The 14,970-nt window shown below is 42.5% G+C and overlaps 1 protein-coding gene across 2 annotated transcripts; it reads left to right on the top strand.

The window, feature by feature from the left end:
• The first annotated feature begins 1,704 nt into the window (after positions 1-1,704).
• Positions 1,705-10,835, top strand: ttll10 (tubulin tyrosine ligase-like family, member 10). Of its 2 annotated transcripts, none has more exons than XM_046364309.1 (11): positions 1,705-2,044; positions 2,690-2,852; positions 2,967-3,085; positions 3,301-3,421; positions 3,712-3,797; positions 7,260-7,446; positions 8,113-8,284; positions 8,826-8,966; positions 9,180-9,296; positions 9,417-9,510; positions 9,826-10,835. In XM_046364309.1, exons 1-11 carry the CDS (start codon positions 1,801-1,803, stop codon positions 10,659-10,661), a joined length of 2,280 nt encoding a protein of 759 aa, XP_046220265.1. In that variant the 5' UTR covers positions 1,705-1,800; the 3' UTR covers positions 10,662-10,835. The 2 variants fall into 2 exon arrangements, with proteins under 2 accessions (XP_046220265.1, XP_046220264.1); XM_046364308.1 differs by having other exon boundaries at positions 1,705-2,095.
• Positions 10,836-14,970: the final 4,135 nt, after the last annotated feature.

Here is a 14,970-nt window from a genome sequence, read left to right as displayed (position 1 = left end):
GGGCAATATCGAATCTTGAGTGAGCACACACCTGTCTCATGAGTCTGTATCAATAAACTGCAGGCAGTGAACAATCATTTGTTAAAACTTCTTCAGGCTAGGGTCCATTTTTCGAGAATTTCCGCCTGACTGACGTGCCCAAAGCAAACTGCCTGTTACTGAGGCCCAGAAGCCAGGATATGCATATAATGGGTATCATTGGATAGAAAACTTTGAAGTTTGTAGAAATGTTAAAAATAATGTATGTATGACACAATAGATATGGTAGGAGAAAATCCAAAGAAAAACCAACCAGAAATTTTTGGGGGAGAGCCCATGCTCTGACAATGGTATAAGGGCATATCCAAATCCAGCTCCCAGATTGCAATTCCCATGGCTTCCACTAGATATCAACAGTCTTTGTTCAAGGTTTCAGGCTTGTTTCTTCCAAAAAAAGGGGCAGAAATTTTATGGAAGAATTATTTCTTTAACTACCTATCAGTATTTGCCAGTACACCCCCCCCTCTCCCCCACACACACACACAAACATTGCTAAAATGAATACAAGTTCAACATATTTATTTTTAGATCACTACTTATTCAATTGAGTCTGGAAAGAAGGGGACATTTATGGAACAAAGACCCATGACAAGGTGTGATGATTATTACAACACAAAAAGAAAGTAAATGCCCCCTGGATACTTTGATGTGTGCACTCTCCAGAAAGGATTATTTTACACTTTTGCTAGATAAAATGCATTGGAAAACTGGCAAATCCATTTTGATTGACATTCTGTTCTCATATTACTATAGAAGCCACACCACAGGCTTACTGGCAATTAATATTGAATGACACTAAACTTGGAGGTGGGGTGTATGTGGGATTCATATCCTTGACTAGTATATCTTGTGGTGGTATTGTTGCAAGATTCAATCTAGAATTAGCAACTGTTGCCAAGGCACCCATTTCCCAGGCAACCAGTGGCTGTTTACACACTTTCCTAATCAGTTTGTCCTGCATTGGCTAAACTGGCTACCAGTGTGCCAGTAGTATTTTATACAGACCAAAACCTACATGGACTAACACTGAATTACAGCATATTGACTTACACTATTTCATTTGTGCATGGGCAATTTTTTTTCCTCCTTTTTAGGGCCTCATGTGGACCATTGGATGAAATGCATAAAAAGAAAAATCTTTTGTTTTGGACCTAAATAGCTGCATGCATAGCTGAAATCTAAAGGCATCAGTGCGCAACAAGACCAGCTCAAGATAAGGTCAGAGGTCATCACTTACTGCCTACCCACTTCTGCTAACCACTCGATTCTGCAAATTGCTCAATAGGACTACATTTACTGCATTTTGCGATATATTAATTAATCTAATTACTTGTCCTTAAAATTTTTATTAGCTAAAAAGCATAAAGGAATAAAACAATTTGGCAAATGTACTAGGCTATGAATACAGTAAAATACAATTTGCTTGACATTGAGATTAAATTGCATTTTGTGAGTACATTAAAAAAAATGTATTTCTCAATAAAAAATAGAATAACAGACATGCAAGAAACTACAATTAAACAGCCATCCTTTTTAATCTTATCCATAGCTTTAGTTTCACACTCCAGTTAGTACTGAGTGCATGCTGAAGTGCAGCATGAGTCAGCTAACTCCTGTCTCCAATCTTGAACAGGGGGGGGGGGGTGTCACAGACTGCGAGAAGGAGAGGGGTAGTACGGTCCGGGTGCCATTCTCAATGGAAAAACTCCTGTTACAGTACTCCACTACTCCCATGATCTGGGTCAGCATCAGTGGCAAGTGATGTCATCTGAGAACTTGGTTGAGCCCTGCCCTCAGGGCGAGACAGGGGTGAGGCGGCTCCCAGAAGCTCAGCTGGCCTGTGGAGACAACACGCCCCCGGAGAGACAGAGCCAGAGAGGGACACAGGAGGAGGAGGTGGGAGACAGCGGGTCCCTGGCCGACAACAACAAGATACAGGAAGTGACATCAGAACCCAGTGAAGGGGTAGGCCAACTGCAGGAGGACCCACAGACAGGTCTCAGAGGTAACCAGGTGACGTCTTCAGCACGGAGGAGTGGGGAGGATGGAGGGCCAGGTGTGTGTGGAGAATGGTGGTATTCTGGTGGTTCAATTCAGGTTTTTTTCTCATCAGGTTCTAAAAATCTAATTTGTCTGTTAAAGTTTTCCAATAATAAGTAACAGGAGAGACATATAAATGACCAGTTAGTCATACAGTGGTGAACAGTTCTTATATGCTTTAGTGAACAAAGATAAAAGAAAAGCTAGAATACTGAAATGAAAAGGAATGTTCAAATTCAGCACTCAGGAACTACAAAGCTGATGAAAGCAATATTATTTCTTATGGTTTAGTAAACATGACTTTCCTATCTAGAGTTGTCACCATTTTAGTTACAGTACATATTGACACTTTTTGAATAGAATTTGGCACTCAGCAGTTCAAGTGTGTAAGCGTGCATGTTCTGTACGAGTGTACGCATGTGTGTGTTTACGTGTGTGTGTGTGTGTGTGTGTGTGTGTGTGTGTGTGTGTGTGTGTGTGTGTGTGTGTGTGTGTGTGTGTGTGTGTGTGTGTGTGTGTGTGTGTGTGTGTGTGTGTGTGTGTGTGTGTGTGTGTGTGTGTGTGTGTGTGTGTGTGTGTGTGTTTTAATCTATATCTCTGGGTGCGGCAGGTGTGTGTCTGGAAGAGCAGTGCTTCAGTGGGAACAGGAGGAGGTCTTCCCCCAGGGGGGTGGTGTTACTACCGTATCCAGAAAGGGAGAGGGACAGGCGGACAGAGGAGCCCAGGGGCCCCCGGTCTTTTTTCTTCTTTGGAGGAGGGAACGGAGCCTCCATGTAAGTCCCTCCCCTATTTCAATGAAGTGAAATGATAAGACAATTCAAATTAGGCCTTAATTCAATCTGTTGAGTGTAGCCATTTTTTGTATTGACTACTTTTATTCAATGTAGAGTAACCTCCTATTGTGAGAGCAGAGGATGGCAACGGATCTACGACAAGACTAGAGAAGACTTTAAACTCAAGTGGTGCGAGATCAAATCCCCAGTCACCTATTACAATTTCAGAGAAGGTAACTGTACTATACAAGCTCATATGGTTCACTCCACAGAGGTATCAATACAGTTACAGTTACATAAAATGTTAATTCAGTCTTGAATATTTCATAATAAGTGGCAAATATATATCTGGGTTCAGTGTTTGAAATCTTGTCTCTTTTGTAGAAGACAACAGATATAAAATGACTGTATGAAGGAGAATGGTTTTGAATATGTCATCATGTCGTAGGTGAACAGCTCCTTTACCAGATCCCCAACAACAAGGTGCTGACCACTAAGATCGGCCTCCTTAGCAGCCTTAGGGAGTATGACCGCTTCAGCAGCAAGGTCAACCACGGTCGGGGACTGAGGTGAGGCATCTGAGACAAAGAAGGTGCATAGACCTCTCACATTATAGTCCTGTAAAATACTGTATCTCTATAGAGTAGTTACTAATGTCTACTTCCAATGGTTACTTCATCTAATGGCTACTTCTATAATAACTTATGTTAGTTCCCTTTATTTTATTTTTTTACTTGATTTTCCTGCATCCATTTTTAAATCCAGTATTGAAAATAAGATAACACTTTTAAAAAGTGGACTATCCCTTTAAGTAATACAGTGACCTTTCATCTAATGGCAATACTTCTCTGCCTTGTAGGAGGTTGAAAATTGAGGAGTTTTTCCCCACCACCTTCCGCATGGACATGAGAGATGAGAGAGAGGCTTTCTTTGCCCAGCAGGAAGGTAAAAATTGGCCTAAGTCAAATACAACGCCTCCAGTAACATGATCACATGTCAATACTAGCACACTACAATACAGGTTCAACAAGATTCTGTAGGGGGCTACAGTTGAAAAAGCAACTTGTGCTTCATGGAAAAGACAACGAAGGCAAAGACAATGAAAACAAATAATGCGTAACTGACAGATGTGTGACACAATAGTTGTCCTGGCGATTTGAATGTATTATTATTTATTTATTTTTATGATGGAACGTTAAGGTACATCACTTCAGTTCCCAGTAGGCTATTGTGATAAAATCACAAGAGAAACCTGTTGTGTTGCTATAGAGAAATGTTGGCAGAGGGCATGTCTGAGAGACATGTAGTGAAAAGCCATGACACCCACAGTCCTTTAACAGTGGCTACCGCCTCACTGTAGCACCATTGCTCTTCACAGAATTTCAAAGCTGTTCATTTCAGAATTCAAAAGGCACTCACACATCCGAGCTATCTTTGTTGCAGGTGCATGGTAACAGTTGAATAACATGAGAAAAAAAAGAAGAAACCTGCACACTGCTCTTGCTAGTATCACTGCTCTTTATTAAGCTTTAGGTATTGGCCTCAAGGCATTTCGAAACCTGTTATTTTCACCTTCTGCAGTTAGGTTTGTTAAAGAGGCAGAAGGGTTGAAGAAGAAACCATGACCCAGTCAGTTCTCCCACACCAATAGCACAAGTAGACTTATGACTCAGCTGCCATAGAAGAAGGATGCAGTATAACTTGCAATGTGTATCATCATGAAGTTAATAGTAACTTTAATTCTAAAAGTTAAAGGATAAATCCACTCAAAAACTATATTTTGGTATTTTTTCATTAGTCCATTGTTAATACAGACCCCGAATGTTTGCATGTCAGCAGTCAAGTTTTCAGGATTTTGGACTTTCAAGAAGCAAAGTGCCACTTGCCACATCATCATGATGGTTCAAAATGCATCATCATGATGGTGTGGCAAGTGCCAATTTGCTTCTTGAAAATCCTATAATTGTTCCTTTAAGTTAAGAGGATGACAATGATACATCTGCATATTATGAATTGAAACAGCATCTCTCAAGCCTACGGCAAAATTACAACAATCAAGTGAAATATAACATGCATAATGACAACAATAAGGTTTAGTCTGCTTTGTGACATAAATAACTAATTATTGTGACACATACAGTACCAGTAAAAAGTTTGGACACACCAACTTATTAATGGGTTTTTATTGATTTATTACTGTTTTCTACATTGTAGAATAATAGTGAAGACTTCAAAGCTATGAAAAAACACATGGAATCATGTAGTAACCAAAAAAGTGTTAAACAAATCTAAATATAATTTTATATTTTATATTATTCAAAGCAGCTCCCCTTTGCCTTGATGACAGCTTTGCACACTCTTGGGATTCTCTCAACCAGCTTCACCTGGAAAGCTTTTCCAACAGTTCCCACATATGCTGAGCACTTGTTGGCTGCTTTCCTTCATTCCACGGTCAAACTCATCCCTGACCTTATCAATTGGGTTGAGGTTGGGTAATTGTGGAGGCCAGGTCATCTGATGCAGCACTCCATCACTCACATCTCTTGGACAAATTGCCCTTACACAGCCTGGAGGTGTGTTGGGTCATGGTCTTGTTGAAAAACAAATGATGGTCCCACTAAGCGCAAACCAGATGGGATGCTGTATCGCTGCAGAATGCTCTGGTAGCCATGCTGGTTAAGTGTGCCTTGAATTCTAAATAAATCACAGATAGTGTCACCAGCAAAGCATCCCCACACCATCCCACCTCCTCCTCCATGCTTCACGGTGGGAACCACACATGCAGAAATTTTATTTTATTTGACCTTTATTTAACTAGGCAAGTCAGTTAAGAACAAATTCTTATTTTCAATGACGGCCTAGAAACAGTGGGTTAACTGCTTTGTTCAGGGGCAAAATAACAGATTTTTACCATGTCAGCTCGGGGGACTTGATCTTGCAACCTTTTGGTTACTAGTCCAACTCTCTAACCACTAGGTTACCTGTCACCCCTATGATCTGTTCATCTACTCTGCATCTCACAAAGACACGGCGGTTGAAACCAAAAATCTCAAATTTGGACTCATCTTGGTCCAAGCAAGTCTCTTCTTATTGGTGTCCTTTAGTATTGGTTTCTTTGCAGCAATTTGACCATGAAGGCCTGATTCACTCAGTCTCCTCGGGAACAGTTGATGTTGAGATGTGTCTGTTACTTGAATTCTGGGAAGCATTTATTTGGGCTGCAATTTCTGAGGTTGGTGACTCTAATGAACTTATCCTCTGCAGCAGTTGCAAACCTGGGTCTTCCTTCCCGGTGGCGGTCCTCAGGAGTGTCAGTTTTATCATAGAGCTTGATGGTTTTTCTGACTGCACTTCAAGAATCTTTCAAAGTTCTTGAAATTTTCTGGATTGACTGAACTTCATGTCTTAAAGCAATGACGGACTGTCATTTCTATTTGCTTATTTTAGCTGATCTTGCCATAATATGGACTCTGTCTTTTACCAAATAGGGCAATCTCTGTATACCACCACTACCGTGTCACAACACAACTGATTGGCCCTAACACATTAAGATGGAAAGAAATTCTACAAATTAACTTTTAACAAGGCACACCTGTTAATTGAAATGCATTACAGGTGATTACCTCATGAAGCTGGTTGAGAGAATGCCAAGAATGTGCAAAGCTGTCATCAAGGCAAAGGGTCGTGTCACAAACGTTATAATAACTGGACCAAAGCGCAGCATGATCTGGTTTCCACATCTTTTTAAGTGTGGAAACCAGCAAAAGTTTCACAGCAAAACCAAAACAATAACTCTCAAAGCGAAACGTGAAGCTAATAATAGTGCTAACAGGCAACTATCCATAGTCAAGATCCCACAAAACACAAAAGGGGAAATGGCTGCTTAAATATGATCCCTAATCAGAGACAGGCCAACATAGAAATATAAATCACCTAGATGACCCACCCCGACCTAACCAACATAGAGAATAAAAAGCTCTCTATGGTCAGGGCGTGACAGGTCGCTACTTTGAAGAATCTCTTTGTTTAACACTTTTTTGGTTACTATAAGATTCCATATGTGTTATTTCATAGTTTTGATGTCTTCACTATTATTCTACAATGTAGAAAATAGTTTTAAAAAACTAAAAAACTTGAATGAGTAGGCGTGTCCAAACTTTTGACTGGTACTGTAAGTAATGTAGTCAGCAATTTTGTCTGCATAGTTCACATATAACTACAATGATTAAATGTCACTATTTTGAGATATTCTAATAAGACATTTAAAAAGCATTCCCACATCTGAGTTATATTGTTGCAGGAGCATGGGAATAATGCGAAAAAAGAAAGCACACTGCTCTTGCTCGTATTAGTAGTTTCATTCAAGTTTACATGATATATTCTAATAAGACCATGTTGCGTTGCTAGGTATGTGTGATGAGGAGACAAGCATGTGGATCTGTAAGCCCACGGGCCTCAACCAGGGGCGAGGCATCTTCCTCCTGAGGAGCCAGGAAGACGTCTCGGCCTTCAGACTCAAGCTGCAGAACATCGCAGAGACCCAGTGCAACAGGACGCTGCCTTTTCGCTTGCCCCAGGCACGCATCGTGCAGCAGTGGGTGAACACTAGGGCTGTGAACAAAACTTTATAAGAACGTTCAGTACTGTGTCTGCAAAACCAAAAGGAATTGCAGATTATACTATCATCAAATACATTATATAATTCTGATTTTATTCGATGTGGTTATACTGTAGTAATTCTCCATGAATTGCAAAACTGCCATTGTCTGCCATATTCAGTTGACGAATTGGATATATTATTACATTTCTACCAACAGAGGGAATGCAAGATCTGTTTTTAAAAGAGCGATGTACTAAAGACGGGTTGGTTTATTAGCAACAAAACCGACGCGTGCGCAACTATGCGGCAAAACAGACGGTGTTGGCATAGATTGTTGACAACATGTAAACTATATATAAATAAGGTTTCACATAGAGCACCTCATCTCTCAAATACATCGTTACAGTTGTTGGTTAGCTAGCTCATGAATTTGAGACATTTGGCATAGACGAAACATCAGTCGCATTGTTTTCGTGCCGCATTGTTTTCGTTCTCAGCCTTGTATCTATTGCGACAAGGTTCTGGGCCTGTATTCAGAAAGAGTATGCATGCTGATCTCGGATCCGTTTTTCCTTATCATTATGAATACGATTATTTGTACAGCCGGGACGATCCTAGATCAGCCAAGTGGATTATAATGTATATCTAATGTTTCCTCAGGTATGTCCAGAACCCTCTGCTCTTAAAGGGGAGAAAGTTTGATGTGCGCTCCTATTTCCTCATTGCCTGCACCTCACCCTACATGGTATTTTTTCGCCATGGTTACGTGCGCTTGACCTGTGACCTTTATGACCCCAACTCCCCCAACCTCTCTTCCCATTTGACCAATCAGGTTAGTAGAAAATATGCTTCTCTTTCTTGGTTTACAAAATTATTTTGCCTCCCCTGAGCAGGATAGTGTTTTTTTTGTCATGAATCTTGTTCTGGAGGCAGCTCTGCAGAGTGGTCACTAGCTGATTTTAAACCAAACTCTAACTCTAACCTTAACCACACTGTTAACCCTAATGTCTAACCCTAACCTTCAATGAAGACAAAAAGTAAAATAAAAAATAATGAATCTTTACAATATAGGCAATTTTGATGTTGCAGTTGGCCTGTCTAAAGGGAAAATGCTCAATTCTGCTCCAGGACAACTCATGTCAATAAATATCAACCTGCTCCCCTGACCTGCAAGTTTAGTGATATAAGCAGAGTATTACTATTTCAGAATCAGGTTGTCAACAGATGCATCTCCATAGGATACTGCATGAAAATAGACCAGAAACCAGGTCATAAAATAATGGTGCCAATCAAGTCTCAAACTGTTGGCCCTGTAACAACTCCTCTCTCTGGCCATTCATGTGTATCCTGGTCCCCCTTTTGTTTCCCCACAGTACATGCAGAAGAAGAACCCTCTCTACAGCGTGCTGAAGGAGGAGACCGTCTGGTCCATGGATCGATTCAACACCTACGTCAATGACAAGCTCAGTGTTGCCAAGGGCCTGCCTAGGGACTGGGTGCTTGGCGCTTTCGCCGTGAGTGTTATATATATTTTTTTAGGTTTACATCATGGTTAAGTTAACCCTTCAGGGACCAATTATGAAAGCATCATTGGTGTTATTTATAGTTAAGTGATGTGATTTTACTCCTGGGAGAGACTACAAATGACATCCTCTCCACCCACACCTTTGTGTCTATCTGTCTGTCTGTCTGTTTGTCTTACCTTATGTCTGTTATCCATTCATTAGAAGCGAATGCAGCAGATCATGATCCAGTGTTTCTTCGCTGTGAAAGCCAAGCTAGATCGTAAACTGGGGTACTTTGACCTGATTGGCTGTGATTTCATGATTGACGATGACTTTAAGGTCGGCAAAACACCTCATTGGTTTTTAATGTAAAGTGTGTGTGAGTTTCAAAGTATTTGTGAGCGGTTGGTCAAACTAACAGTTGATGTGCTTGCTGTGCCTTTGTCTGTCCTCATCTAGGTGTGGCTGTTGGAGATGAACTGTAACCCAGCCCTCCACACCAACTGTGAGGCCCTGAAGGAAGTGATTCCCAGTACTGTTGTGGAAACTTTGGGTGAGCACACACTACTGTTCACATGACTGGCTTAATTAGTTCTGTTGGACTATGATATTACCTCAAGAATTTGACAAGATATCCTCAAATGCAGCTGATCTCAGAAATAAACTCACTTCGGAAATACTTTTTTTGTCTTTGTAATTCAAGATAACGAGATGATGTGTCGCCAGTTCCCCTTTAATTTGTTAGTTTGCATGTGTGTGGCTTCTCTCTGTTTTTCTATTGGAGAGTTGAAAATAGCCTGATGTGTGATAGCTACTACCCAGCTGTAGGTTAGTCAGCCCTTACAGCCTTATGCTTTATCTCCTGTAGATCTGACTCTGGAGATCTTCAACAAACGTTGCTGTGGACTGAAGCTGCTGCCACTGGCCAGCCAGAGGGACTTTGTGCTACTGTATGATGGCGAGACTGCCCATGTCCCTGTTCTCAGCCGCAGGAGCAAAACAGCAGTACCCCTCCAAGCCCAGCACCCAAAGAGTGTCTCCACCCAAATGCCCTTCACCACCAGCAGGACTCAGAAGACCGAGTCTGTAGCATCAGTGTCTCGGGAGAAGTCAGTGAGTGAAAACACATTTTCTCCTGTAGCCATGACCGCTGTCTTGGTACCCCTGACTGGCACTGATGCCACTGACCATCCTGCCCCAGTCACTACACACAATGATCTATTCCTGCAGACTGGTCCCAACCGACTCACAGGCCCAGCAGGGGCCCCCAGACCCCATCCCACCCACAAACCCAGTCCTCGACCCCTCAAGCCAGCCCAAGCCCGCGTGGAGCTCCGGCTCAGCAAGTGCACCTGGCAGCGGCAATCAGGGAACTCAGAACATCGCAAGCCCTCAGATCTCCTGTGGGTGAAGGATACCTTCATGTCCCTGTCCACCCCGGCACTGACTGAGGGCTCACGCTTCTCTATGAGACGCCTGCGGGGCACCAAAGCCTGCCAACCCGACCAGGAACAACCCTTCTGCTACTCCCTGAGGCCCACACAGTTCCGCCTGGCCAAGCCCGGCACCAGCAGCCCCGTGTGGACAGACAAACAGGACAAGGAAGGGGAACAGGAGGGAGGGGGGGGCCAGGAGCCCGGTGTAGACACACAGAGTACAGCCAAGGAAGAGAAAGAGGACAAAGAGCACAGGGAGGAGCTGTGATATACTCATACTGAGACACTCACACCTGTCAAAGTATAGGCTTAACGTTAATCATTTTGGTTTGTGGGTAACAATATGCATGGGTGAGGTTGGAACCTTGCCATGAAAGGAATCATTCTTTGCTTTTTATTACAGAATATTTTAAATTAATAAAGTATATTTCTCCCCTGAAAACCCCCAGATGATTCTGTCTTTTGATGCTTAAAATGTTTGAGGTGGCTTCAAAAATGCAATTGTACAACAGTATGACAACTGGTGAAATAGCACACAGGCAAATCTACGGTACCAGAGTAATACTGAGACTAAGATTTTTTACTTGAAATGTATTATAAACAAAAAACAATGATTGCAAAGTTAAGCAATCTTCATACTAAATTTTGAACAGAAATGCAATGGTTCATTGAACCAGTCTAAAACTTTGCACATACACTGCTGCCATCTAGTGGACAAAATCCTTGTCCTGTGTAGCTCAGTTGGTAGAGCATGGCGCTTGTAACGCCAGGGTAGTGGGTTCGATCCCCGGGACCACCCATACGTAGAATGTATGCACACATGACTGTAAGTCGCTTTGGATAAAAGCGTCTGCTAAATGGCATATTATATTATTATCTAAATTGAGCCTAACCTGGAATAGTACATCATGGCCTTTCTCTTGCATTTCAATGGGAGAAAAAAAAAAAAAAAATTCTTTGTATTAGCTTTTACCAGATCTAATATGTTATATTCTAGTACATTATTTTCACATTTCCACAAACTTCCACAGTGTTTCCTTTCAAATGGTATCAAGAATACAGAAAGATGACGCCGACAGAGATGGTCGCCTCGCTTCAGGCCCTCAAAAAACTATTTGTTTTTCTATGTATTAGTTTATGTATTATTTTTTACATTGTTAGCCCAGGAAATCTCAAGTGTTATTACATACAGCCGGGAAGAACTATTGGATATAAAAGCAATGACAACTTACCAACATTACGACCTGGAATATGTATTTCCCGAAGCGGATCCTTTGTTCGGTCCTCCACCCTGAACATGGGATCTTATCCCAGAGGTCAACCCAAAACAACGAGGTCGCCGCAGGAGAGGCAGACGGAGTGGCCTACTGGTCAGACTCAGAAGGCGAGCACACCATCCACCGCTCCCGAGCATATTACTCACCAATGTCCAATCTCTAGATAACAAAGTGGACAAAATTAGGGCACGAGTTGCCTTCCAGAGAGACATCAGAGATTGTAACATTCTCTGTTTCACGGAAACATGGCTCACTCGAAATATGTTGTCAGAGTCGGTACAGCCACCCGGTTTCTTCATGCGTCACTCCGACAGAAACAAACATCTCTCTGGTAAGAAGAAGGGCGGGGGTGTATGTCTTATGATTAACGACTCATGGTGTAATCACAACAACATACAGGAACTTAAGTCCTTTTGTTCACCTGACTTAGAATTCCTTACAATCAAATGCCAACCACATTATTTCCAAGAGAATTCTATTCGATTATAGTCACAGCCGTGTATATCCCCCCCAAGCAGATACCTCGTCGGCCCTGAAAGAACTTCACTGGACTCTATGTAAACTTGAAACCATACATCCTGAGGCTGAATTTATTGTAGCAAGGGATTTTAACAAAGCTAACCTTAAGAGCTAGACTTCCTAAAGTATCAGCATTTCGAATGCGAGATACAGGCTGCTAGCATTCTGGAATATTGCTACTCTAACTTCTGCAATGCATACAAAGCCTTCCCCTGCCCAGCCTTCTGCAAATCTGACCATGACTCCATTTTGTTGCTCCCAGCCTATAGACAGAAACTAAAACAGGAAACGCCCGTGCTCAGGTCTATTCAACACTGGTCTGACCAATCCGATTCCATGCTTCAGGATTGCTTCGATCACGTGGACTGGGATATGTTCCGGATAGCCTCAGACAACAACATTGATGTATACGCTAAAACATTTCCTAACTAGCATTTGCGCAAAAACTGAAAGCACGAACCATCGCTTTTAATCATGGCAAGGCGATTGGAAACATGACCGAATACAAACAGTGCAGCTATTCCCTCCGCATGGCAATCAAACAAGCAAAGAGTCGGTATAGAAACAAAATAGAGTCGCAATTCAACGGCTCAAACACGAGACGTATGTGGCAGTCAATCACAGATTACAAAAAGAAAACCAGCCCCGTCATAGACAACGACGTCTTGCTCTCAGATAAATTAAACAACTCCTTTGCTCGCTTTGAGGACAATACAGTGCCACTGACACGGCCCGCTAACAAAGCCTGTGAGCTCTCCTTCTCCGTGTCCAATGTGAGTAAAATATTTAAACGTGTTAACCCTCGTGTAACAGAATAATTTTAAACCGTCCCCTCGCCCATACCCGGGCGCGAACCAGGGACCTTCTGCACACATCAACAACAGTCACCCACGAAGCATCGTTACCCATCGCTCCACAAAAGCCGCGGCCTTTGCCAGCCACCCTAGTCATAAACTGTTCTCTCTGCTACCGCACAGCAAGCAGTACTGGAGCGCCAAGTCGAGGTCCAAAAGGCTTCTTAACAGCTTCTACCTCCAAGCCATAAGACTCCTGAACAGCTTATCAAAGGGCTACCCAGACCCCTCTTTTACGCTGCTGCTACTCTCTGTTTATAATCTCTGCATAGTCACTTTAATTCTAACTACATGTACATATTACCTCAAATAACCGGTGCCCTCGCACATTGACTCTGTACCGGTACCCCCTGTATATAGCCTTGCTTGTTATTTTACTGCTGCTGTTTAATTATTTGTTACTTTTATTTTCTATTTTACATTTTTTACTTAAAACATATTTAATTTTTTTCTTAACACTGTAAGGTCTACACAGGTTGTATTTAGCACATGTGACAAATAACGTTTTATTTGATTTGAGTTTGAGTTTTGTTTAACTTTGCAAACATTGGATATTGTTTGACATTCACTACATGACCCAAAGTATGTGGACACCTGCTCATCGAACATCTCATTCCAAAATCATTTGCATTATGGAGTTGGTCCCCCCTGTGCTGCTTTAACAGTCTCCAGTCTTCTTGAAGGCTTTCTACTACATGTTGGAACATTGCTGTGGGGACTTACTTCCATCCAGCCAAAATAACATTAGTGAGTTGGGGCACTGATGTTGGGCGATTAGGCCTGGGCCTGGCTCGCAGTCGATGTTCTAATTCATCCCAAAGGTGTTCGATGGGTTTGAGGCCAGGGCTCTGTAAGCAGGACAGTCAAGTTCTTCCACACCAATCTCAACAAACCATTTCTGTATGGCCCTCGCCTTGTGCATGGAGGCATTGTCATGCTGAAACAGGAAAGAACCCTCCCCAAACTGTTTTCACAAATCTAGAATGTCATTGTATGCTGTAGCGTTAATATTTCCCTTCATTGGAACTAAGGGGCCAAGTCCGAACCATGAAAAACAGCCCCAGACCATTATTCCTACTCCACCAAACTTTAGGCAGGTTGTTTTCTCCTGGCATCTACCAAACCCAGATTTGTCCGTCGGATGGCCTGATGCTGTAGCGTGATTCAACACGCCAGAGAATGCGTTTCCACTGCTTCAGCGTCCAATGGAGGCGAGCTTTACACCACTCCTGCTGACGCTTGGCATTGTGATCTTAGGCTTGTATGCGGCTGCTCGGCCATGGAAACCCATTTCATGAAGCTCCTGACGAACAGTTACTGTGCTGACGTTGCTTCCAGAGGCATTTTGGAACTCGGTAGTGAGTGTTGCAACCGAAGACAGACAATTTTCACAAGCTACGCACTTCAGTACTCGGTGGTCCCGTTCTGTGAGCTTGTGTGGCCTACCACTTCGCGGTTGAGCTGTTGCTCCTAGACGTTTCCACTTCACAGCACTTACAGTTGACCGGGGCAGCTCTAGCAGCTCTAGAAATTTGACAAACTGGCTTGTTGGAAGGTGGCATCCTATGATGGTGCCACGTTGAAAGTCACTGAGCCTGCAGTAATGGGTGTGGCTGAAATGGACGAATCCACTAATTTGAAGGGGTGTCCATAGACTTTTTAAAGTGGAAAATCTGTGTCGCAGCATCACTCTGTTATTGTGAAATTGCCCACACCAATCCAACAGTGCCCACACCAATCCAACTGTACAAACAACAACTACAACACAACACACCGCACAACTGTGTTGAAGCCGTGGCTTGTTGTTATGACTGCAGCCCTTGTCTTTCAGCTGTGAAACACATAATTATCATGCCTCTGTACTTATTAAGCACTGCACATGTAAACAGGAGGATTATTTCAACAATGGTCAACAGCGTCTCTTGTT

This window comes from Oncorhynchus gorbuscha, linkage group LG10 (genome assembly GCF_021184085.1).
Source record: "Oncorhynchus gorbuscha isolate QuinsamMale2020 ecotype Even-year linkage group LG10, OgorEven_v1.0, whole genome shotgun sequence".
Classification (NCBI taxonomy): domain Eukaryota; kingdom Metazoa; phylum Chordata; class Actinopteri; order Salmoniformes; family Salmonidae; genus Oncorhynchus; species Oncorhynchus gorbuscha.
This window is presented reverse-complemented; position numbering and strand designations above follow the sequence as displayed.

What these genes read in the sequence shown, in the direction of transcription:
- ttll10 (XM_046364308.1), top strand. Translation starts at nt 1,801, where the DNA reads ATGTCATCTGAGAACTTGGTTGAGCCCTGCCCTCAGGGCGAGACAGGG. An exon ending in GGAGGGAACGGAGCCTCCAT is followed by an intron (nt 2,853 to 2,966) that starts GTAAGTCCCTCC and finishes TATTCAATGTAG; the next exon opens with AGTAACCTCCTATTGTGAGA. An exon ending in TGATTGACGATGACTTTAAG is followed by an intron (nt 9,297 to 9,416) that starts GTCGGCAAAACA and finishes GTCCTCATCTAG; the next exon opens with GTGTGGCTGTTGGAGATGAA.